The following is a 25,439-nucleotide window of genomic DNA, read 5'->3' as shown; positions in this document are numbered from 1 at the left end:
TGGAAATGAGACAATCTACTGGAGCACGTAAATGTCAACATGAGTACAGTAGAGAGCAATTAAAGACCATGATATTAAATATGGAGCTGGCAAGCACGTCTTAAATGCAGATGCCAAAACAGTGTGTTGAAGGGAATGCATTTGCTGGTAATTAAGCAGATGGTTGGGGGTTGATAGTGTATGTTTTGTTTGTTTATATTGTAGATTGTATGTATATATATATATATATATATATATATATGGAGAGAGAGGAGAGAGAGAACTCGAGCTACAGTAGGGATATTTCAAGAGAATAAACACTAAATAGAATTTTTATTTCTCCATTTACAAAGTAATCAGCAGCAAATAGCATACAGCCTATATGAAGGCAGAACAACAAAACTACCAGCCACTTAAAGTATTTCACAAGTAGCTATGGGAGCACATGGCTAAAATGTACTGAGTCACAGAACAAAAGAACTAGTACTGTATTATTCTGTAATCTGTATTGTATTGTTGGTGCTTAAACAGACAATAATACTGTGTAACTAACCCTTTAACCTGTAATTGTTACACATGAAGAGTGAGGAGTGGTTACCTGATGACGTAGAATATCGCTGACAGGACAAGCTCATTGTGAACAGCAATGGCCATGTAGCGCGGCTCATGGAAGGCCGACGGCACAGTCCTCACGGCGTAACACAGGTACACTGCCCACAGCAGGAAGAGGAATTCAGCTGCGAGGAGAGAATGAGAAAGAAGTGTCGATTGGCAACGCAAGCACAGGCCCAGAAATCCGTTCTTTACACCAAGGAAGCCACGCGGGCCAAAAACAGGATGTGCACCCACCAACCAGTCACTTCACAGTTCAGTGGTGCTGATGCAAACAGTCGTACAACACGTGTATACAGGAAAATATCCTGTTCCACAGACCCCACCACACTCATTTGTAACAGCTGTGGTTGTATTCTCTGGGAAATAAATGAGTCCCCCATGCACCTCCATGGCAACTCCATGAGGTGTTTCCTAGGTACTCAGCTCCACAGCAATAAACACGCAGCTTTTTCCATGAAAACCTGTTGCCACTATCTTGACATTCATGGTGTTGTGTGCTTGAACTCTGGTGAGGTCTGAGTGAATCCCACGTGCTAACTAACTAGAAACAACTAGTAAAGAGAAAATGCAAGTGGTCACCAACAGAGCATATGCTTATGATATGAAATGGGCCTTTAAAAATATCTAAAATGAAGAAAATAAATCTATTGTGCAGCAGTATACAGGAAAAATCACATTTCAGGGTTAATTTAAATTAAATTCAACACAAATCTTATATTAAAACTAAATGCAGACAGACTATTTAAAACTTTCATCCTATATTTTATAATTTATTCCAACAATTATTTTGCAGGAATTCATGAAATGAAAAATAATGAAGGATGAGAGGTCACTTTTAATTAAAAAGAAGCTAAACTATTGGGTGCCACTTTCAAGTAGATGCATAAAGAATTACATTATTTATGTTTAATAAATATTATTAGTTAATTATAGGTCAGTGGTTTTCCCAACAACTTTTGGTTTTCCAGGTTGTTTTTGTTAATCTTCCATTAACCATTTATAATATCATAAATAAACATGTTTTCATTTATAAAAAAAAAAAAAAGTTTTTTCATGTATTTTTACTGGACTCTGGAGAACTTTGTTCAGGTGTCTTCAAAGCAAAGACCAAGAGAAGTTTTTATATTGCGACAGTTTCACTAAAAAGGTCTGTACTGGTGGGTCAGCAAGAATAGTGGATATAAATAAATGTTAAATATAACACTATGTAAAGATATTGCTGAAGCTGCAGTATTGTTGTGCATTACTGTACAGTTAGACTACTGAATGTGAGTGTGGCTTCGTTATTCATAAAGATGTATTGTTTCTTTGTGTGTTTATGTTTTTTTGTTGCTGCTGTTGCTGTCATCAACCTATTGTACCCACTTCTAATGAACAGGAAGAAAATCTGTCTTCACTGTTATGGTATCACAGCGTGCCGGCTCTGCTGGGGATCCATCTGCTTTCCCAGGAGTCAAGAGGACGGTGGTTGTCTCTCATGAAGCCTGAGTCAGCAGACATAAAACAGCATGCAGATTCCCTCAACAAAAGATGTTGTTCCCCTTCCGAGCATCTTTGATTCCTCATCTGTCTTTATCTGCTGCTGGTTGCCCTCTTCTCTATGCACAACACCGGAGTACGTAGCACCAGCGGAGAAGATTAATGTTTTCTTTTGGGCAACATGTGAGCGTTGCCAAATGTAGGTGGAGGCAAACGGTCTTACTCATCCAGCTTCTCCTCATCACTCACTCTTCCCTCATCTTTCTTATTCTCTTTGAACCCCAAATGCTATCACTCCTGACAAATTACTTCTAGATTTTACGCCATGAATACCTCAAATAACCCATGTTTTCCCACTGTGGCAGGCATACACACAGTGAAGTGTTTGCTGTATTAATCTATTCGCACCCTAAGGAGGCAGAGGGCAGTATAGCCTACCAACAGCCATCATGTAGTCCCAGCGATCCAGCAGACACATGCTGAACTGCAGCCCATCGGGCGTGTAGCCCACGTCGATGAGAGCCAACTTCCTGTCTGGGTTCTGACAGACGGCAGATGTCCAAGCCACCAGGAACCAGCAAACGATGAGCAGGATGATACCCAGCAGACGCAACACTCGACAGCTGGTCATATAGGGGATCCTCTGGGCTGTTCGGGACAGAAACACCTTCAGCACCCTGGTGGTGGGAGAACAGAAGCTTGGAGTGAGAACAGTACACGATAAACTGTCACCATTATGATCATATGCAAGGCAAAATCAGCACTGATGATGGAAGATGTCATCCTTATGTTTTTCTACTGTGTTGCAGATAGTCAATAGGAATCAGAGCTTTTAGTTTTGATTTGTATTATACACACTTTTTCTTAATATGCCTTAAAAGTACCTGTCGTACACGATGCAGCTTTAAATTCACCAATGGGCAAAAACAGTGTAACGGGAGGAATTAAACTCTGCTCAAACACACGACCCGCCGTCTCTATTCTTAGGCTCTGCCCTTCACGCACATTGATGAAGCGTCCACTGCACTCCCCGCTAATGAGCCCCCCATCAAAAATTGATCTGCGCGATATGTTAACGTGCACCTCTAAGGGTTTACTCGGCTCCTGCTCGCATTAGCCACATCCCCTTAATCAGTGTCTTCATTAGGCCTTTTTTGACAGATTCACCTGACAAAAAAAAAAAAAAAAAAAGAAACAAAAAAAGCCCACAGATGAGCAATTTAAAGTGCATTACTTTAAGTACGGCAGATCCCCTTCTTCTCATTATTGGCTATTCCATGCTGGATAACCCTCCTCTCTTCTCACCCTCTCTGTATCCTCCGGCAGTCCATTCTCCTCCTCTGCTTTCACACACATTAGTCTCTTGGTTTGTCTCTTGCCAACCATCATTCAATACTGCATTATATATGGAGATCATTTGGGGCCAAAGCTCCTCGTGTTTTCTTAATTACTTTTTCTTGGCAAATCTCTCCTCCACTTAATGAAGCAGTGAATCCACTCCTAAACACACACAGCCCGGCAGTGTAGTCTGGTGATGGAGTAGCCGAGAAACATGCTGCATTGACACTTTTTAGGGTTCTTACTTTTACAAGAATTTAAGAATTTAAAGGGGAGGTCCGTGGAATCTGGTAGAGATGCGTACTGATGTTGGGCAAACGGGTTTGTGTAGCTGTGTGTGTGTGTTACCTGTACAACTTGAGAGTTAGTGTCCCATAGACAGTAGCAAAACCCAGCAGTCGAACCCACCGCAGCAGGATGCAGCGGAAAACACTGGGCTGGAAATAAAGGATCCCAACCTGCAAGATGACAGAAGAACCGATAAATAACAGAGCTTATTTAAAAATTAAGCAGGACCCAACTGTGAGTGTGTTTCTATTTGTATGATAATGGCTCCTCCGTCTTCGGAGAACGAAATATTGACTTTTTCCTCTTCCTGGTTTAATATCCGCCCCTTTTAGTGCATTTTAAATGACTGTAAAATAAACCATCAATGTTTATCCTTGACTTTGAAAACTAAAAACTTCAGCGCTCACTAGCAGATGGAGTTTGCTCAGTTGTCGTAAAAATAAACTCAATGCAAGATGTAGCTGTTAGAATTTCTTCAGTTAGGATTCCTCATCCACGCTGTCCAAGCACAGAAGTCAAATCCTGACTTTGGGAAGAGCTGCTGCGTTCGCTAATGAGGCCCGTGTGATACAGCCGAGAGCTCCAGATGCGGCCGATGAGGGTTCATTTAGTTTTGATTGATATGTTGGATAGAGTAGTCCTAAAACAAGTCCTAAAGGCAGTAAAATCAAGATCTACTGAGCATGTATGACCATATATATTTCCATGACAACTAAGAAAACTCTGCCATAATTGCTCAGTAGTAGATCTAATACAACTACTACTTGATGATGATTTTAAAACCATCCTTGGCATTACTCTGAAAACAAATCCACCTGAGCTGATGCTAATATCAAAGAAGGTTTGCCCTTGTGACAAGGAGGAGGACACCCACCCATGTTTGTTATAAACACATAGAAATGATGGAAGTGATGCCCATCCAAGTCTTAGAAACAAAAAACTGATGGTCTTCCAAAGATGTAGTAAAAAAAAAACAAACACAAGAAAGAAAGAAACATCTGAGGTTTGTAATTATCTGTCTGCTGCAGATGTGCAGCGATTTCCCCTGTGGGATTGTTAATGTTAATCGGATTAGCTGAGGCATTATTACGTTCCCTCAGGCAGCAGCGAAGACGCAGGCATGTGGATATTTTTGCTCGCTAGGTTTGAGTTAGTTAAGGGACACGTGGACCCTGTGGGAAAAGGGGTGGCCCACATCCTCATCTGCTCAGAAGCTGGCCGACCAAACGCAGAAAACTTCAACTGACTTAGTTTTGCAAAAGGGGACGCGGTGCAGAGCAAAATATGAACAGATGAGCGCTCATCATAAATGCATGCAAGGTGTGAAACTACATTATAGATCCTTCCTCAACACCAAAACTCACCTTTTCCTTATATTATGAAGAATTTTCACAAGAACAATGCGTGAATGCTCTTTAGTACATTACTTTCTTTTTAACAAAATACAGAGGAGGCACAAGAGCCGATAAAGAGATAGCAGGTTGGGCAGGCGCTGAGCAACTTGCTGACGCATGTTTGGATCCACAGGGACAGCAGAGGGCACAGGAAGAGGATTAAAAATGCAACCAGGGAAAATGCAGCGTGTGACTTCTTTTTAGATAAACTACAAAATAGCAGCTGGATTTCTATCACCTCTCAGTTTAAGGCAGTGTAATCCGCAGCGCTGCTCCCTCCCGAGGCCCAGCTCCAAATGAGTTGACATAAAAAGTTTTTAACACATTTAGCACTTTGAGTTTCCTTTAATGGTGCGATCTTGCCTTCTGATCACTTTCACTGGCCAAAACCACAAAGGAAAAGCTTTAGTCTGTAGTATATTGTGCTTTAAACAGTACAGTTAAACATACAGTATATATAGTTATTGTTGTTCCATTTTCACATTAGCCAACATACAAGTAGAGGTGGGGTATTCTTTATTCTACAATAAGTAACATTTGGAAAACTAGATAGGGATGTTTTTATGAATTCATATGAGTTTTACCAGTAGTAAAATACTCCAATGCAAAATGTTTCTGAACATCATTTATTGATTTTCTTACAGTATCCACTGTAGCAACATAAAGTATTGGGTTGGTTGTTTTTTACGTCATACAAATCACCAGTGAATTGCGTGATGTAGCTTACCCATGTGTGCCAGGCTTCCACTGATGTCTGACTCGATTAGGAACATCTGAGAGCCCCAAACTGTCACACTGTGACGTGTTCATTATAAAAAATATATGGATACTGCAAATATCTCCAAATATTGCACTGAGGTCCACAAAGTACCGTATGATATTTCATTGTGTTCCCTCTGCACTGTCTGTTGTCCCCAGTTCATCTGATACAGGTAAATTCCCATCTCAGTGTTCTCACTGCTGCTCAGACTAATGTCAATACTCATATTTTATTGCAGAAACAGGCACAGTCATTGTCCTCGGTTGGACAGACCGTATAACGCTGAGGCAAAATTCATTATATAAGCCATTTGTTCTAACACTGTACTTTCCATCGGGAGGGTTTCTGGGAAGAGCCTGGCCTTGACCCTACGACAAGTTTCTCTTAATGCCAGTATACATAAAGACTAAGGTCAGTTTCTGCCCCTCGCCTCTTTTGAAACCTTGCATTAATAATCAATGCTAAGTGCTGGGAAGCTTGGATTCAGTGCTGTGGGAAAGGGATCAGGTGTTATTCTCAAGTGTGTCTGTTTATGTGCATCCAAGTACGTGTGTGTGAGTGTGTGAGTGTGTGAGTGTACGAGAAGGAGCTGAGAGGATCAGGGTGCTGTATACCTACAGTATCTAATGGACATCAATATCGAGGAGACAATTATCAGCACACTTACTACTCTTCAGCCTGACCCGCCTGCTTGTCTCGTCTCATTTACAGCATGAGTACAGGCTTCTGGACATGCTGAGTGAGCGTTGCCAACATCTAGCAGCCAGCATTTGAAATGTGTTTTTTATTCCAGGGTTTCAGGAACCGTGGGAGGAAGCTGTAGAGAAGTTTCACAATTTCAGTGAAGTACTTTACACTGTCTTCCAGTTCTCCCAGTAGCCCAGATTTTATAACTGCTTTTTAGGAAATAACCGGCGTTTTTATTTTGGTCTCATGCCGACAGGTGGACGCATCTGATGCTGGATGTCCCCCCTGCTGATGATGTTCGTCTGACAGCCCGGTCTCCAGGCTCCCCGGACACCTGATTTAACACAACCTGGTTCTGCATTCGCTCTTGAAAACAAAGTCTTCTAATGTGGTACAGTATGTGATGGTAGGCTCAAGTTAGATTATTGGTCTTTTACTTTGGAGGACTTGTTGGAAAATGTGTTCTGCAGCTGCTAAGTCATTCAAAATATTAAAAGAAATTATTTTTTTGTCTGTTGGGATGGAAGTCACTCTCATGTGTTTATCTGGCTGATAAATATGTAGCTGGAACCAGCGGCCAGTAACATCCTCCCTCCTTTCGTGGTGTAGTATTCTGCTATATATTTAGTCCAGACTTAAATAGTGGACAAAATAACAAACTCCCCCGTGACCATACACTTGAATTAAGCTGTTTTACTCGTCTATCTCCAGCCTATAAATTACATCAGGCATTAGTCGAGTTTTTTTGAGTTGCCATTTTCTTAAGAATAGCACACAGATATCAACCTGACAGCTGATGTTAGAACACATGAAGGGCTTCGTTAATGCTCTAATGAAGGCTGACCTGTAGGACGGTGACTAAGCATGTGCGTGATCAGCGTTATGTTTTGGGACAATGGCATCAAAGTGCCACCAGCTATTGTAACAGACTGTACACCAAACAGAAAGAGAGAGGAACAGACGGTTCTTGAAAGAAGCTTTGTTCTCCATGTAGATGTGAGGTCTAGAAAGAGGGTGTGAGACAGAGCATAAGCTAACATACTGTATATCTGAATCCCACTCATTCAATTCAAAGACTCAGAATAACACGGTATTGCCCTAACTCCCTGCAGGTCTACATAATTAACATGCATGCTCCATCGATTTATCTTTTCATGTGTGTATTATAATACATATTTAACCTCGACGATCAAGGTACTGGTAAAGTGAATGAGTGATGGGCGTCTCGAAAGAACAGACAAACACGACAAGATTCACAAGCTCACCCACATACTCACTCACACACACTCAGCCACTTAATTTGCAGTTATCTTTCATTGCTAATCATCTCTCATTTCAGCACCCACCAGCTGGCTCGACACGCGGGTTCAGTGGGCTGGTCACACCGCTAGCGTAGTGTCCCTGTTCATGTGATTTTGACGCAAGGCAGCCAGCTGTGGTGTGAGCAGCAGCTTTCCAGGGAGACATCCTGAAGCTGGATACCTCTGTGTTCACCGACGCTTTGTTCCTGCTTTTGTTTTTAGATAATTTTTCCTGTTATAATAAAGTTGCTTCTTATTGCTACAAAGTGACTTGAAGCGTGGTTCTGGTTCTTCGCTGCTGCTTCCTTCAGTTGAGATACTGAAGGAATGGATGTGAGTTTAACCTCAATATGACCCTAAATGGAGTAACGGCCAAAAGCCAATATTATTCCCATTATTAAAAACCCAGTGTTTGTGCCTGATTTTAATGTCATGAAAACACAAACTCTGGCACTTTGTCCCCAAAAGCGTCATGTGAGCAAAGTAACACACCCACAGCCAAAATATGACGCTCAGCTGGATGCACCACAGAGCATTTGTTTTCTTAGTTAGACCAGACCGCTTTAGATAATTAGCTCTCGCTGTGGGGCGAACAGGGGATATTCAACAAACATTTAAAAACAGAAAGTCATGGACTCTTTTATTAGAACAACGTGGTGAGCAGAACAGCACCAAAAGGCAGCGGTGGGTAATTAACTTGTAATGTGTAGACAATAAAAATGCAAATGTGCAAGAGCAGAAAGGGGGGGGGGGTCACTGCAGAGGGCTTCAGGTATTGATCACCTTTCCTGTGAAGGTCAGTGTCGCACATAGTATCGAACACATGGGATGTCAGACGTCTCCCTCAATGCCATGAAATGAGTTTACAGCACTCAGTAGACATTGCCAGGGACTGTAGTGTATGGTGTGATCAGTTCTACTGTGACAATGTGAAAATCAAGTATCTTCTGTATCTGTAATCTTGATGTGTACACTTCAGTTTTTTAACCCTGGGATATTCTTCCTGGGATATTCTTCTTACCTTCGCTCCTGTTTTTGCTGGTCAGAAGCATCAGGGTATCTTATATTATCACTTAATAAAGATTCATAAACTCTTTATTGATCAAAGTGCTATATTTAGCCTTCTAAACCTTTGTGAAGCCAGTTGTTCTCTTCAAGGGTTTTACTAAATAAAAATAAAAAATTATTTTCTATACCTTCCCATAATTCTGAGGTGTTGAGCTAAAACGACGGGTGTTTCAGGATTTATTGCATCTGCATTTGCAAACCTTTCTTCTTCCTGTTTTGTGCCTTAAATCAGAAACAAGATTTTCTGCCAAAACAGATCTGCTGACTGAAGGGCGAATGCAGACTGGTGATTTGTGACAGTCAGACCTCTCAGAAACATAATATCTATAAATACACAAGGTCTGAACTTCAAGAACGTTAAGCTAATGCAGCCCAAACGATTTGAATGCCTTTCAATTGTGTCTCCGTTAGTCTTAGTGAGAATTTTTAATTATGGTTTGAATGCTGAATTGTTACCAGGGTTGGCAGCTGTGGTGTGTTTGAGAGCAAGCTCTAATGGAGCACTTACTGAAATGAAACTAGCAAAAGAAAACATCATATATTAGTCATCTGTCGATGATGCAGTGTAACCACATCAGATTTTAAATTTTAAAAAGTGCTGAAAACATTGACTGGTACCAATCAAAAGAAGAGATACCTTTGGTTGTCACAGTTTCTTTCGAGACTGCTACCAGCTAACGGGAAGAGAAATGACTTTCAGCCATTTAGTGTGTCTTTCTCCATCTGAGTAGAGAATGGGATGGTGCAGCCTCGGGAATCATTCTGTCACAACAAAGCTCTCGCGCTACTTTTAATGTTTTGACATGATATAGTGACAGCCATTCCGATTCGCCCATGCTTTGCTTTTTCTGGTCATCATCTCCTGCTCATTCCCTGTTTCTTCTTTTTTTTTTTTTTTTTTTTCTTCATTTGCACAACACCTTCAGAATTAAGGAGTGGAATCGAGCTCCGATTGGAGGTGGGATGCACAGGAGAGGTGGGGTAATAGCAATGGATACATTTTTATATGAAAGCCGACACTCACTGCCACATGGGAAGGACAGTTTTCTGGAGGGAGGCAATGGTTCCTTCTCCTCCCACTGCTCCCTGAGGTGGGCCGAGTGTAAATTACATCCAGCTCAGCCTCTGCACAGTCAAGACCAGAGCTGGCTAGCGCTCTCCTCCCACTTTCCTTCCCTTCTCATCACCAGTTAGATCCAGATAGATATTCCCATCTTGCCGTGTCACAAAGGGACATATCAGAGAGGGAATAGCCTGCCCACATGCAGTGATGCTATCTTACATTTTATAATATATCCTATAGTTTGAGTGTCTCTGCTCACTGTCTGTTTTAGTACTGCAACTTTAACTCAGCGATCATATGTTTTGGGAGTCTCTCCAGCACTACGCTGAAGGGAAAGAGGAATCAGAGTGTGAAGGGATTGCTGGAAATGCACATGGCAAGCTTCTAGATCTACCTAAGTCAGACTGAAAGTGTCAGGAGAGCGCGGATGGAAGGCAGAGCAGAACAAGAGAGAGAAAGGCTGGCAGACTGTGTTTCACTGCCTGTCAGGTCAGGGTGCTTTATCCCTGGCCATACCGTTTCTCATTAGCTCCCTGATGTGCTGTGAAGCCCTGCCTGCCTGCCTGCAACGCACAGCAAAGCCCCAAGTTAGGCCGAAGTGGCACACTGGCCTTGCTTGGCACCAGGAAAATGCTGAGATTAGACAAGTGGAAAGACGACAAATGAGGGACGGTGGAGCAGCACCCAGGAGACCACTGGTATGAAAACTACAACAGTTTTCTTGACACTCCCTTAAAGATACTTGTCTCTAACAAAACAGGCTTTGCATTAACAGGAACATCCAAAATGTGCCAAAAACAAAGCAACAGTATATAAGGATCCATTTTGGTCTCCCTCTTGTGAAACAAGCAGGCACAGCCAAAACTCAAAAAGGGACAAGAGACTGTTTCTATGTCTCCTTATTATCATGGCTCTATCTATGAGATGATAATAAGATGTGACTGGTAGCAACAGGAGACACAACTGAACAAGCAAACAGACGAGAATCCATGACAAGAAATTTGAAGAGAGACATTTAAATTAACAATCGCAGCACTGAAATTCTTAGCACAAAAGGTTCTACCAAAATTAAAAATAGTAACCCGCAGATTACCGCTTTTGTTGTGCAAAGATTTATGATGCATAAGCAGCAGAGCAGGAAGCGTGATGTGTCTCACAGGGGAGAGCATGCAGGGAAAAATGTGATAACTAGTATTGTCCCTGGGGCAGATTGGTGTACACGCAGGTGGATTGGGAAGCAGAGAGGGAAAGTTAAGCCTCATGTGGTGTGTTTACTTGTAGTCAAGTAGCCCAGTTGTTAATGGCTGTCTGCTGTAAGTAGGTTTTTCAAAATGTCAAAGAAAGGAGAAACGTATTGATCAGGGTTGTGGTTTTTCTTTTTCAACTGTGAGGTAAAATAAAAGCCAGAGTGGACTTGTTCCTTATCTTTTTTTTTTTTTTTTTTTTGCAAGCTGTAGCATGACAAATAAGCTACTGTACAGTGTGGACAGTAGGAGTCTAAAAATACTGTTACAGCAAATAAAGTCATGTTTAACTGTGTTGTGAAAAGTAGAGGCCGGGTGGCATCTCAGTGCAACCACTTCTGATGGGTTGGCAAAATTAAAACACACACACACACACACACACACAAAAGAAACATATAGCAATAGCAATCCACACTCTGTCACTTTACTCCAATGTAAGCCTCCCCAGAAGCGTCAATAACAAGCTGCAAAGAGACAAACGCAGGGCTGGCAAGCTAATCCAAGGATCACATTGTGAATCACAAACAGGCGTCCGCTCTCTCTCTCTCTCTCTCTCATCTCCACAACCAGACAGAAATAGCCAGCTCTGGCACCGCCATAATTTCGCCTCTCTCCTGCAGCATTCCCTATTCTTCCCTCCTCCCCTTTCTTTTCGTAGCAGGGGGGCTGAAGTTATTGCATGTGACACATTCAGGAGAGAAAAAAAAAAAAAAAGAGTAAAGAAAAAAAAATTGCATTACGCCATAAAGCAGGATGCCATGGGAGCGGGATGAGCCGTATCTCCCGCTGCTTAATAACAGTGGAATTATTTAAAATAGAAGCAGCATCGGCGGCAGAATATATCTGACTCTATATTTAGATTGGGAGTGATGCGTCTCACCCTCACAGCCGCAGCCCGTGTGGGATTCTCAAAGGAGACATGGAAATGCATCAGCGTGCAGATCAATCAAGTATGCTGCACGGAGCCGTGCAGAAACTTGCTATTCTCACATGACTGGGGCTGAGATATTTTATTAAAATGAGATCAGTCATGTTCACAGTGATCATTTCAGCGTAGCAGTACAGAATAATCTAACACTCAGAGCACTGAAACCGTAATCTCCGAACAAGGCAGGATTTATAAAAGTAATCTACAAAGTCAAGTTCTCTTTGTGCAACCTTTCTACAAGCAATCTATTTTTAGCGTCTGCTGCTGCCACCACTACACTAGATGGATAAAGAAATATCATCTGCTATTCCTTCATTCACTCTCCTAATGTTCCCGGCTTGCTTTCACTCTGTACATTTCAAATATTATCACTTTCCTTGTTGCAGTAATTTGCATTGATTAGCCAGCTCTAAATCAGTTGGCTTTAATTACATTTACACTGCATTGCTTCGCTAAACATAGAGCTCCACATGATTGCAACTAAATTGCAATTAGCCATTGCCCCAAGCACCCAAGAGGAAGGCATCATGGTGGAAGTCTGTAAATCAGTGATATGTGGGTGTTAGACAGAGCCTGGTCACAATGTCTGTGTTTGCAACCTATGCAGAATTACACCGATTGATTTTCACTGAATTGATGAGTTATAAAGCTAGGCTTAAATGTTTAGTAGTCTCCAAATGTTTCAGCTCTATTACACTCTCTATTCTTTCCCTAAAGTGGAGAATATCAGTTAATAGTTGCCCTTTTCTTGGACTAAGAGACATTTATTCATTACTACTGTAGCAAACGGGGGAGTTGAAGGAAACCATCACAAAACACTGACTTAAGTGTGAATCGTTTTTCTTGATAATGATAATTGTTTGCTGCGTCAGACAGTCACCAGTTATAGATGTTTTACCAGCCGCTTTACAAGGTTCCTGTAGGATGCCATGACCGTGTAAAACTTTAAAAGACTGCTCGTGTGGAAAGTTTGTCACACTGCAGTCTACGTGAAGCAGCGTGAGAGCCTGGTCAACAGATGGTAATGTTGACAGGCTGCTGGGCTTCAATGGCCAACTCTGGTTACAGTTGGCAGGTGCCACCAATAAGCCATGGGATGTTTTTTCTCTGCCAGTCCCGTTTTATCACATGCACACCTTGGCTGTGAAAACCCTTTTCTAACCCTTATCAAAGAAACAAAAAAGAAAAACAAAAAGACCTCCAAACAGTATGATTTATATGAGATTTGTACCATCTGACAACGCAAACAATCCTGCTCTGTGCCACTGCTGCAGATATGAAAGTTTGATCTGAGCTCCGATGTTTTACATGAGTGAGCGACAGCGTCAACTGAAGGTCAAAGTGAATGCCAGCCTTCAGTCAAGGATAAGATTTTTGTTTTCAGATTAAAAGAACGTGGCATGAAAATGAAAACACATGCAAACACGTCAAATGAAATAGGTACAATAAGCATGTGTACTTAGTGTCAGGCTTACCGGAAAGTAGAGAAGAAGAGCCCCGCACAGGATGGCCTCCAGCAGGACAAGACCTGATGCTCTGATACTCTGCCAAAAACAAGACACGGCAAACAGCACATGCCTAATTAATCACTGATTTGATGATGTGCCACTTGCACTTAAAGGTAGTGCAACAGTCGTACACTTTCTAAAGTTCTTTAAACAATCAGCAGTTATGGAGCAACATTAGTGTTCATTCCTGGCAACCTGACAATTGCCACTGTCTTTTTTAGCTCTGCTTTGGTCTCCACCATCTCCCGAAAAAAATATTTGGTTCCATTGCAGGATATTTTTGTCTGATTTGTTGCTTTCTACTTTCTAAAGTCTCTCTGCTTGGTTATTGACGGACAGAAAATGCATCGTGTAGTAGCTGGAAACTGAACACTGATGATATCTATGTGATGGAATGAAAACAGCGCAGCTGCATGCCCTAAAACCAAAACAATGACCTGAAATACACTAAAACACTACAGTAAGACTGCGGCCAAAAGCATAATTGATTAGTGAATGATTAAATAAAGATTAAATTGACTAGAGCAGCGTTTACTGCCTCATTTAAAATCTGACCCTCTGAAACCACTAATCTGAAAGAAATGATGGTTCAGTTTCAAAGGGTAAAATTTATAAAAATGCTCTTCATATCACAGAAAACTGTCTGACTGTATGACTGAATATCAAAATAGCCCATGCAGATTTTAAAAGGGGGAATGGAGCTTGTTTTTGTTGTTGCTTGACAGAGAACAAAGTGTAGTGAAAGCTCCCGCCTCAAGTACTTTTAATAGAAAGGTTCACAATTTCAGGCACTTCCTTTGAACCCTAGTAAAAGATATTTAACAACATATCATCCTCTAATTGACATGATGCTTGAGGGGGCTTTCAAGGAGCACAGGAGACAGCTGTGCCACCCATTTAAAAATACATACAAAAGACAACACCAAATACTGGTCCATACAACAACAGCTCCCATGTGTAGGCCAGCTTTCATTAATAATATTAAAAACATAAATCTGCAACCCAACTCCTAAGTAAGTGTGAGAAAATCTGTGAGGAGCCATGAAGCTAAGCTCTTTAAGTTGTATATTTATGCATATTTATATGCATGTGCTTTTGTTTGTAGCAGCAATCTTTTGTTTGATTCTGGCTGATATCTTGTCAGAGGCCTCAGGTGTGTGGGAGATACAGGAGTGAGATGTTCTCCTGTCAGGAACATAAAAAATCTTCAGGCTAATCCTCAGTTGTTTAATGCTTAAGACAAAGCCTTTCATTAAGCCAGTTGATTGACAGAAAGCGACTGTGGCGTTATTATGTGAAGCCAATAAATAGATAACTACTATCAGCAACTTTCATTTTTCCAACCAGTTGTATGGTTGGTGGTTGTATTCTGAGGGGTCACATATTTATTCCACTAGCATTATGAGGTTGTTATAGTTGTCCATAAAGACATGAAAGATCAGAATTGTTTTGTGTTATTATTTAGTAACATTATATTTGTTAATACTCTTGACTTTGATGAAGATTAGATCACATTTTATGACAAATCAATGCAGAACCTACCTTATTCCTGCGAAAATGGTAGATAAGCACCATGCTAACAAAGACGATCAGCATGCAGAGGCACTGGAAGGAGAGCACAGCCATGCGTAGAGCGCTGTCCTCCTGTGCCACACAGGGGGTGTCGTCCTTACAGTAGGCACAGCCCTGCTGGCACGGCAGGCAGTCGCTGGAGGACCCCTCATCTGCATTGGGACCGCTGTCTGCAGCTTTTCCCATTCTCCCCAGTCCTTTCAAACACAAGAATATGGAACTGATATAAGGTGTCAATTCCAAATATTCAAGACAAGAAATCTCAGGCTAATGAGAGGTAAAGCTGCAATTAACAGGGAAAGACGAAAACCAATAAAAGTAGAAGAGCAGTGGGTTTAGGAAGGATGATGGTTAAAAAGCTAAAAGTGGAAGTTGTTACCAAAAGAAAGCAGATGAAGCTTAAAAAATCATCTGCACATCTTCACCAACAAAGTCACAGCATTGAAAAACAAAATGCAAATACAGAGAACTCATCTTTCTGTGTCTGTAAGATAAAGGATATGAAGTGCCACTATGACAGACTGAAGCTTCTAGAAAAGGATATGGTTATCCCTCTTTGGCCTTACGAGGATATCGACTTTGTGTCAACACAAGGGAGACAGATCTATATGTGTGAACATGAAAAGCCAACAATGCTGCACCTTGTTCAGTCACTGGCATATCATACAAGGATGATGTCTGTAAAGAGTACGCAGAGACATGCCAGCACTTAGTTATTTTATCCCAACAAGCACAAGGACGGCGAGTCTTGTCCTGTATATGGTTTAGGGCGTATTGTCTAATGCCAAAAAATCTATGCCAAAGCTGGAAAGGGGCGAAGCATTCAAAAATTGCCACTGAGGTATGAAATAACCACCGACGGCTTCAAAATGATCCGCTCTGCTGCTAAACGTTTGGTCGCACTGGACAGCATCAACAAGAAAATGTGTATGAAATGTGAAGCTAAATGCTAAGACTCCCCTAGGTGGTCAGAAAAAACAATCCCTCCCAGGGTAAAGTAAGGTAAAAAAATCTATGGGACAACAAGGAGCTAGTGGACTGGTTATTGGTTTGTTTAGAAATCCCCCGAGAGATGCCCATATGGTTGGATAGATAACGGATGGTGGACTTATATAGAGCTTTTATAGAGGCTTTATTGGAAAAAGCTATTGTCTCAGAGATTTGCAGGGATTTTGTCTTTAAAAAGAAACTGGCCTATTTTTCAAAGCTATGACTCTGCACATCATTGATCCCTTCAAAAGGACTACTTATCTCCGTAGCAATGAGTCACATCCTTTAGCTCATTCTCAGTGGTTTGTTGCTCCAACAATTGACTGACAGACTGGCAGAGGCTTGGCTACAGTAACGTCTCTCTCGTATTTATATACAAGACCCACAGCGGATGATCACTTGGAGACAAAGGAAAGTGTGTTGCACTGACTTTCTCTGCAAAGGAGTGTCAAGGATGTCCCCTTGTGGATTAACAGGCTTGTTATTGGCCCCAAGGTGGGCCAGACTGCAGCACTACGCCTCACTAACAGGCTTGGCTCTCCTCTCTATTATTGTGTTCTCGAGAACACACACAGACACACAAACACTGAGCTTTCAGACAGAGTTGCACACGTGAACATGGAAGTTGTGTGTGCACTCTCAGCAAAGCAAAAAGCAGAAGCAGGCAGACAGCAAAGATATTCAGCTGTGTGAGAAAGAAACTGTGGAGCTTTTTGATTTTCTGTGCGTGTGGGGTTTATGTTTTAGTATGAAAAAAATAAGTGCAAAAGACCAAAAAAACGAGGAAGGGAGGAAGAGAAATGGGCGAGAAAAGGGGCAGAGAGAGAGAGGAACATACTGTGCAAGGTTTGACTGAGACAGGAGGTGGACTGAAATGAAATTGTGGAGGGCAGGTGGAAACCACTGGGGTTCTGTGTCTGCAAAAGCCTTTTTTAATTGACTCAGCAGAGAGAATAAACTAGGAAAAGTAACTACCATTAAAAAGATACTTCCCATCTCAAACCCGATTAGTCGTGGGGTTACTTCGATTTTCATGGAGGGCAGTAACACGTGATAAAATGAGGATGATGTACAATGTACCTGTAATACATGAGGTAATATATGATAAATAAAAAACTGTGAAGCTGAGTCAAAGACTAAATGACTACATATTCATGTTGATGTGAGTAAGCAGCAGGCACCAAAACTGCTAATTCTTCACCCTTTTAAGACCCAGCAATAAAGAAATGACATGTTATCACTGAAACCAATGATTGACGTGTCGTAACTTACCTGTAAAGCCATTGACAGCTACTCTGTTGGGGTGGTAGAATCCTTTCTTGCAATGGCACTTGTACTTGTCCAAGACAAATCCGTGACCGTGAATTGGCAAACACTGAAGAGAAGGAAACATAAACATCAACCGCACTGAAAAGACACTTTGAACTTGCATTTCTTTGATTCAAACTCAACAGTATCGTAGTGAGCAGTTTATGCAAATCAACCTGTAATATACCAGACTGCAAAGGAAAAAATAATAAACACCAACATAAAAGCAATTAAAACGTGTCTATGCGAAACCAAAAAGCACAGCCTGCAGCTTAATATCGGTGAACAGAATGTGGGATCAAATGTCTTATGGCAGGAACAATTATTTTAAGTTGCGAGATTCTAACTGTGCCTTCTCGCCGCTCAATATTAAATTAGCGAAGCTATTTGATTGAAAGTCTGATAGGAAACAGACTGAGGGCTGCTGGGAAAAACACAGGGGATGTCAGCGGGCATCGTTGGCAGACTTTGTGTGCTGTTTGCCAAATTACATGATATAATTAATATCTAAATTAAGAACAGATTTATTTGCATGATTAGAGGAGAACCATGAATTCTATTTCACATGGGAATGAGATTCAATCTTCTCCACTGTGTGAACACATGTGGGTCATTGACACAAACCTCTGTTTTTTCTCTCTCTCTATCACTCCTGTTTCTCAAACTACATAACAGTTTTATTTTCACACAATGTGAACATGTTCTAAGCAGAGATGATAATGACTTTTGAGTCCCAAGGAACAACAAGGAGCCCAGAATAGCATCGGTACTTCAGCAGACACTTGACACAGTATGAAGTGTTTGTGACCTGACTGCGAGAGCTGGAGGCGAGGCCAGAGTCTAAATGAAGCTCCAGTCACTGCGATGCACCTCGCGGCAGACTGGACTGTGCCCGTCTTAAGAGGCTGCTATTTGTGACCCTCTCTCTCTTTCCTCTCTCAACATCTTTGGTGAGGCCAGAATGCACTCTTCAGTCTGACAGTGAGAAACCAGAGAGAGCTAACAGGGTTAAAAATGCCAATATTGTTACCAGATTACTGTTCAACAAACCACAGCCGCACCATGCAAACCAAGCAGCACAGGTTTGTACATGTACTGTACTGATAAAGTGACTTCTCTGGACATTGATCCAGTTGAGTTACTGCTACAAAGTAAGGTACATGTGACTCATCAAATTCCTCAATTTAGAAATTAACACTTTAATTAGGAGAAACAGAAAAACTAATGTTAGAGTCTGACATTACAAGTGACTTACAACCTTTTGAAGGGAAGATGTACTGCAAACTGATTTCATATTGTTGTAAATTGCATAAAAAAAGTGGAAAAGAAATGTCTTCTAGTACTTAAAGAAGAAGAGACTTGGTATGGAGAAAACATTACATTTTATTATTACAATATAAACTTATACAACAAATATATAATAAAACCAAAATATATTGTGACGAGCGCCGGAGTGACCAACTCTATTACTGATAAACAAGACAACCACTTGTGTCAGCACACGTGCACACAGGTTGGCCCCAGCTCAACCCGTCCCTCATGAACAGCATGTTCCCGCCCACGACATTTTCCTTCAACACAATAACAACTAATAAACAGCAACTAATAGAACTACACAACACACAACAGTAACAATAGAGACCTCGTAGTTCCATGTTTTCCCAGCAGAACTCGGTTCTCAGACTGCAGGTCAACTTGTGGTTCCTAGAGTTTCCAGATGGAAAACGGGAGGCAGAGCCAGGAACCAGGTCCCAGTTCAGGTTCTGGAGACGGACACCCTCTCTACAGTTAAGACTAGGCTTTTTTATAAAGTTTATAGTTATAAATGGCTCATTTAATTAAATTAAATTTAATTAACAGGTAACAGTGCACATCACATTCATTAACCAACTGAGTTAGTAATGAATGTCAAATCCAAAAACATACAATACAAACGTGCTGATTGACTGCTTAGGAAACAGTTTAGATTAGATGTTAGTTTTAGTTCAACACATGCCGACTGTGTACATAAAAGTGCACATTTTATTTGAGCAAATTGGATGAATCCACTGGGCAGATGGTCTGTTGAAGGCTTTCGTTTTGACTTAGCCTGAGTTGTGTATTACTGCATGAAAACCCAGTAGGCTTTAAATGAGTATTGTCGTGCAACGTGATTCAGGTAACTGACTTCATCTGTGATTCTCCAACAGCTGTCTCCTCAGGACAGGTGGAGCACGCTGCAGCGACTGCCTGCCACTGTTAATATGCCTACCTTGCAGAGACACCAGCAGAAAGAGCCAGAGACAGGTGTGTGAGTATGCATATTTTTCATGTGTGTGACAGGGTGTGCCATGAATAGCCCTGGCAGTCCACCCCACTCCTGCCTGCTGCGGTGATTGATGCGGGGGCTCAGATGTGGTGTATGTTGAACAGGGAAGCAGTCCAGACGGGCGCAGCCTTGCTCCCAGCTACAATACCTGCCATCACATTACATATGATCTCAGTGGCAGCGGTGCGTCCAGGAGCCAGACTCATATCAATAGGCCATAAAATGAAGCTTTAGGATCAGGTCTGTGAAGGTCTCCACACTAGGGACGAATATCAGGTGGACTGTGAGATTATACTGTATTACACTGTAACTGATTGATTGATGACTCTGATCTCTGTTCCAGGCTGGGATTGTCATTATTTGTTAACACGTGCTGTCAGACACATCAGAGCAGGACTTTTAAAGTCCTTTGAGTTCCTGGCTGACAAAACAACCCCTCAAATCATATTACATAATGCCAGTGCTATGCTATGGCATGAGTTGGAGCCATACAGATTCCCATTTTACTATAATAGGTTTTGAGACTGTTGGACAGATGAAAGATGATATCTGAAGGGATCGCCATGTACTACTTAAATTGTGATGGTACAGATTTTGTATGTTATGAACTAAACAATTAATCAACCAAGAAAATAATCAAGAGATTATTCAATAATGTAAGAATGATCGGTGTAATTAACTTAAAAATATGTCATTATCTACATCATCACTGTATAAATAAATATAATTATATTTATTTATAATGTATATGTATTATTTATATTTATATAAATAAACATTCAACATCTAAAACGTTCTAGTTATACTGTAAAGAAAACAGTATATTATGGGTATAAGTGTATATGATCTGCTACATTTGTTATTTATAACAGTCACATGTACCCAGAGTTTGTCCAGTATGTATCCAACAGCTTGTTGCCATTACATCCAACAGCTGTCAATCAAACACACGCTGACATGCTAATTTCCATGGAGACGCATTTGATGACCAGAGAGAGCCTTTTTATCCGAGTGTGTCACGCTGTCAGACCAGCATGGTCTGGCTGCCACAGAGCACTTATAGCAGGCTGCAGGACTCCGAAACAGCCACAACAACACATTCTCTGTCTGACCTGTAGCACAGTGTCTCACTGTACATCCGTGCTGTTTGACTCATTAATGTTGTCTGGACTGCAACATTTACATTTAGATTTAACTTGTAAGAAAGTACAAGGCTGAATTTCAATTCTGAAGGGTGCAGGCTTCAATACTATGTTACCAAAAGTATGTGGACATCTCAGTCATTCTTTTTTATGGGAATAAGTAAGGACAACTATCCAAACATTTTAGCTTCCTGTTGTGAGCCTTCTCTTTTACACATTAGTGTGTGTCCAACGTTGTGGCAAGAGTCTGGGGAAGGCCTGTCCTCACTGTCCATAGAAACCCCATCTAAGACCTGTGGGATTAACTGAAAGCTGCCTGTTAGTCGTGTGTATGATACAAATTCCAGATTTACTTTCAAAGTCCTTCAGTCTTCTGACGTGTTTATACATGAGTTACACACATGATGTTTCTGTTGATGATTCATAACTGGTACAAGAGGCAAAAACCACATGTTGCAGCTCTAATGACATAGTCATTTGGATTTGGATTTTTGTTAGAGCAGAGATAAACTTGATGTTTGCCAAAACTTCTGCCTTTACACAGCATAAAAAGAATTCACAGTGATGCTCCAAATCAATGCAGACTACGGGAGGGAGCTATGTTGCATAAGCTACTGCGTAGTGTAACTAGGAGGAACCGGCAGTTTAACCAGTGACAGCTGATAGACGACTGCTTATTAAACTGAGGTTACATATCCCTAAGGATTGCGTTGCCCAGGAAATGAACCTCAGTCAACTGCTTAACAACTATGCGAACCAATAGAACACGTCTCACCATGCTACCCGCAGCTACTGTGGAACCAAATCAGCAGGAAACTGCAAATTCCAATGTGGCCTCATGCATTTTATTAGGTATTAAGATAAAAATATTAAAATGCTAAATTAAAAACAACATGCAGAACACTTATATTTACAAAACATTCAAGCAAGTAAATAGCTTTGCAAGCAAAATCCATGCACCACACATCATTGCATTAGTCTACGTTAGGCTGCAGGAACCACAAATTCTACCTCTCTTTGAAATAAACCCACACTCTTCCGGTCCAGCACAGTGTCTAATCAAACACTAATAGGCCCCAGTAGATATTTATAATGATCCTACAGAGTGCAACATAAGCCCTGAGGAAAGTTTATCATGCAGTAATTACAGACTGAGCTATAGAATGCACAGAAAGGAAGTTAAAAGGAGAAAACATGGCTGGGAGGCAATTTATCATGCATATTCAGTGTCTGTGCATGTGTTTGCATGTCGTAGAGCAGGCTATAAATTGCCTGATCAGGATATATATAACGACACCAGGGAAATTAGCTGATAAGATGGTGTTTGTTTTAAAAGAAGACTGTACATGCTCTAGTTAACAGTGAATAATCTTGTTAATTTTTCATGTCAGAGTCTACATTGCAAACTGGAGAACCAGAATTTGAACACTCACATTACTTCAGACAGGGAGGATCCAACACTAAATAATCCTAGTAACGCTAGCATAATGAGGATTCAGGACATTTGATGATGTTATTGACTATTTTGCCAATATAAAAATGACGACAGTAATCATTTTGTGTTGCCAGATTTGAGGGCCCCTCAGGACCAGGCCCAAGTTGGCTCTCCCAGAAACAATCAGCATTTGTATTGATATTATGATCATTTATTTATCTGGTTGTGATTTATTATTAACAACAGGCTGCTGTTCTCATTGCAGATGTGTGTGTTTTGTTTTGTTTTTTCTAAACTTTCTGGCTCCGCTTATGTGTATAATGACGGTGCTCATTCAGCAGGTGCAGCCATGCTAGACTCAGCAACAGCTAACAGCTTTGTAGATTCTAATGTAATGGGAACAAGCGCTGATGTTATTACAAGGCTAGCGACTGCAACTTGTAACAAATACAGTACAGCTGGCACTGTGCCGTCTCTCACGCCTTCTCCGGTGGTAGTCGTGCATCTGTTACCTTTCTTCGTTCAGCGGGTGTTTCTGGAAAGCTTTCCAGTTGGACTCAGGGAAGAAACACACTTTTGCCAGTGAATGGTACCAAAACAGACGTAGCTCGATGAGCCTCTGAAAGATGATGCTGCGTGCATCATGCCTCTCATCTGATTTAGCATTTTGCAAAAGGCTTCAGATGCTGGAAATATGTCTTACAAAAAGACACGGGTCAGAATGTGGTATGGTAATAAAACTAGGTCAGACTTTTAATTTGGTATCTAATCAACTTATTTCAGTAGGACTGTCATACATGCTGCACGTGCACTGCACAACAAAGCAGCAGTAGAAATACTATGTGGAGAAAAATAATTAGGAAAAGAAGCATAACATAAAGTGATTAAGTCCTACGTTAAGTAAATAAGAGAAGAGAACCTGCCTTCTGACTAACTGGCTGTCACTGATAATAAAAAGAGCACCACAGGTACAGCTAGGTCACTTGTTACTTAATGCTTCATGATGGATAAGCACTGGGAAAGGTGTGTAGCAGTAAGAGCGAGAGATGGAGAGAGAGGGAATGCAGGGAGAGTTATGACGTCAAAATATTTGCTCCGGGCTGGGATTGTACTGATTTCTTTTTTAGCTGTCAGACAGGGACAAGGCTACACAAATTGGCGCTGAGTCTGGCTCAGACAAGAATTTGAGCCCTGTGAATTTCACAGTCACACAAACACAGACACGGGGGCACTGCAGAGAGCTGGATGACTGTGGCTGCGTGATGAGAGGGACAGCTCGACAGTCAGCCAGGCCTTTAAACGGGGTCAACTAGCAGGAGTTAGCCCGAGCAGAGCTGCCCAGAGAGGGGCCTCACTTTGGGTGCTGTCCAAAGACCAAAGCCTAAACACCAGCAAGATAAACACTCCAGCCTAGAGGGAGCTTAACATTTCCATCAGGCTGGGACTAGTTAACTCCTTGGTGCACACGACAAACACCACTGCTGCTTTCATAATCACATTCACAGCTTATGTAAGTGTTAAAGTGAACAAGTTGGGCACATCCTGTATTTATTCTATGTCCACACAGCAGAAATGCACAGTAATGTTGACTATTGCAGCGTCCAATAAACAGTCCTGCAAACAGACACATACCCATGTAGACACAGAGCACACTGACACACACACACAAGGACAACCACCACTGAATAGAGACACAAAGTTCCTGTGTCTTCTGTATCTTTTAAAAAACTTTCTGTAACTTTCTGTCCATCATCTAGTTGCTCAAACTTCAATAAGATCCGTTCAATTTCAGCATGAAAGATTTTAGTGGGCCACACACTCCAGTGGTGAAGAAGCTCCACATGGAGCCACAGCATCCCCACTCACAACTAGTGTTTGTCAGTATAATAGCAAAGAGATACATACCACTTTTATAACCTAAGCATAGATACTTAGTAGAAAAAGTCATAATATCACATCAATCAATGTGTAATTCAACAAAGTCGTAATGTATCCTCCGGTCCTGCACAGTGCTTAATTTAAGAAAACACAGAAATTAAAACAGGAAAGAATCTCAGCATCCTGAGGTCATTTCTTTCATGTCCATGTGGTTCATTCCACCATGCATTGTGAATGTTTACATGTTATGTTCACTTAAAAACATGAAAACATATAATGTTTGTGTACTATTATTTTCAGCAGACTGTGTTTTTCTATTGTTGTTGAGTTAGATGAAGATCGGAGCACATTTTATGACCAATTCATGTAAAACTCCACGTAACCTCAAAGGGTTCACATACTTTTTCTTGCCACTGTATTTTGTCTATTTGTATTAGGTCTATTTGTTTTATGATTGTTTTGAGTCCCTTCTGATGATTCCACTTCACTTCTCTAAGACTTACGTAATAAAGTTATGACATTTTTTCGTCTCTTCACTGTGGCCGTAATACTCAGTCGTAACAATTTATTCAAAGTTGATGTTTTTAAAAAGTGACTGCCCTACTTTTAGGCTCGGTTTGCTCGGTTTGTCATGCGGCTTACTGTGGCACATTTCTACCAAGTCAGGGTTATGTTTATGAGATGTGGGTAGCTACAGCAGGAGGGAGATTTTAAATACACCCCCCTTTGCGGGGGTCCCCAGGATCAACCTTTGGGACACTATGAGCCTCAGTATCTGCAGGAAGCACGGATTACCTTGAAATCTCGGACATTTGATCTTAGGCAAATTCCAACTAGGAGGACACCTGGTGGCAGACCCAGTGAGATTATATATCCTAACTGATTCAGGGGCGCTTTGGGATCTCCCAGGAGGAGTAGGAGCATGTGGCTGAGGAGACTGACACTGGGCTATCTTAGCCTACTGCTAGTGTGACATGGATCCAGATAAATAATGTAAAGGGGTTGAATGTTTCAAAGCCTCTTGTGGACAAACATGTCTGGTCGACAGCAGCTTTATTTGTGGTTACACACACTCATCGCAGTGTTTATATGAACAGCCTTTTAAGACTTGGAGTGAAGGCAGCAGCCAATCAACATGACCGCTATCACTTTCT

At 41.3% G+C, this 25,439-nt stretch overlaps 1 protein-coding gene across 1 annotated transcript in view; it reads right to left on the bottom strand.

Annotated features, from left to right (window-relative positions):
- Nucleotides 1-25,439, bottom strand: part of gpr158a (G protein-coupled receptor 158a) — a 52,233-nt gene that overhangs the window by 9,007 nt on the left and 17,787 nt on the right. The window contains exons 3-8 of the mRNA XM_026364325.1: nt 17,487-17,589; nt 15,195-15,421; nt 13,620-13,688; nt 3,760-3,869; nt 2,512-2,750; nt 578-716 (exon numbers count right to left, since the gene is read on the bottom strand). Coding sequence (XP_026220110.1) covers nt 578-716; nt 2,512-2,750; nt 3,760-3,869; nt 13,620-13,688; nt 15,195-15,421; nt 17,487-17,589 — 887 coding nt within the window. The remainder of the gene's footprint in view (nt 1-577; nt 717-2,511; nt 2,751-3,759; nt 3,870-13,619; nt 13,689-15,194; nt 15,422-17,486; nt 17,590-25,439) is intronic.

Source organism: Anabas testudineus, chromosome 2 (assembly GCF_900324465.2).
Source record: "Anabas testudineus chromosome 2, fAnaTes1.2, whole genome shotgun sequence".
Classification (NCBI taxonomy): Eukaryota; Metazoa; Chordata; class Actinopteri; order Anabantiformes; family Anabantidae; genus Anabas; species Anabas testudineus.
The sequence above is the reverse complement of the archived record's forward strand: the minus strand, read 5'-3'. Positions and strand labels throughout refer to the sequence as shown.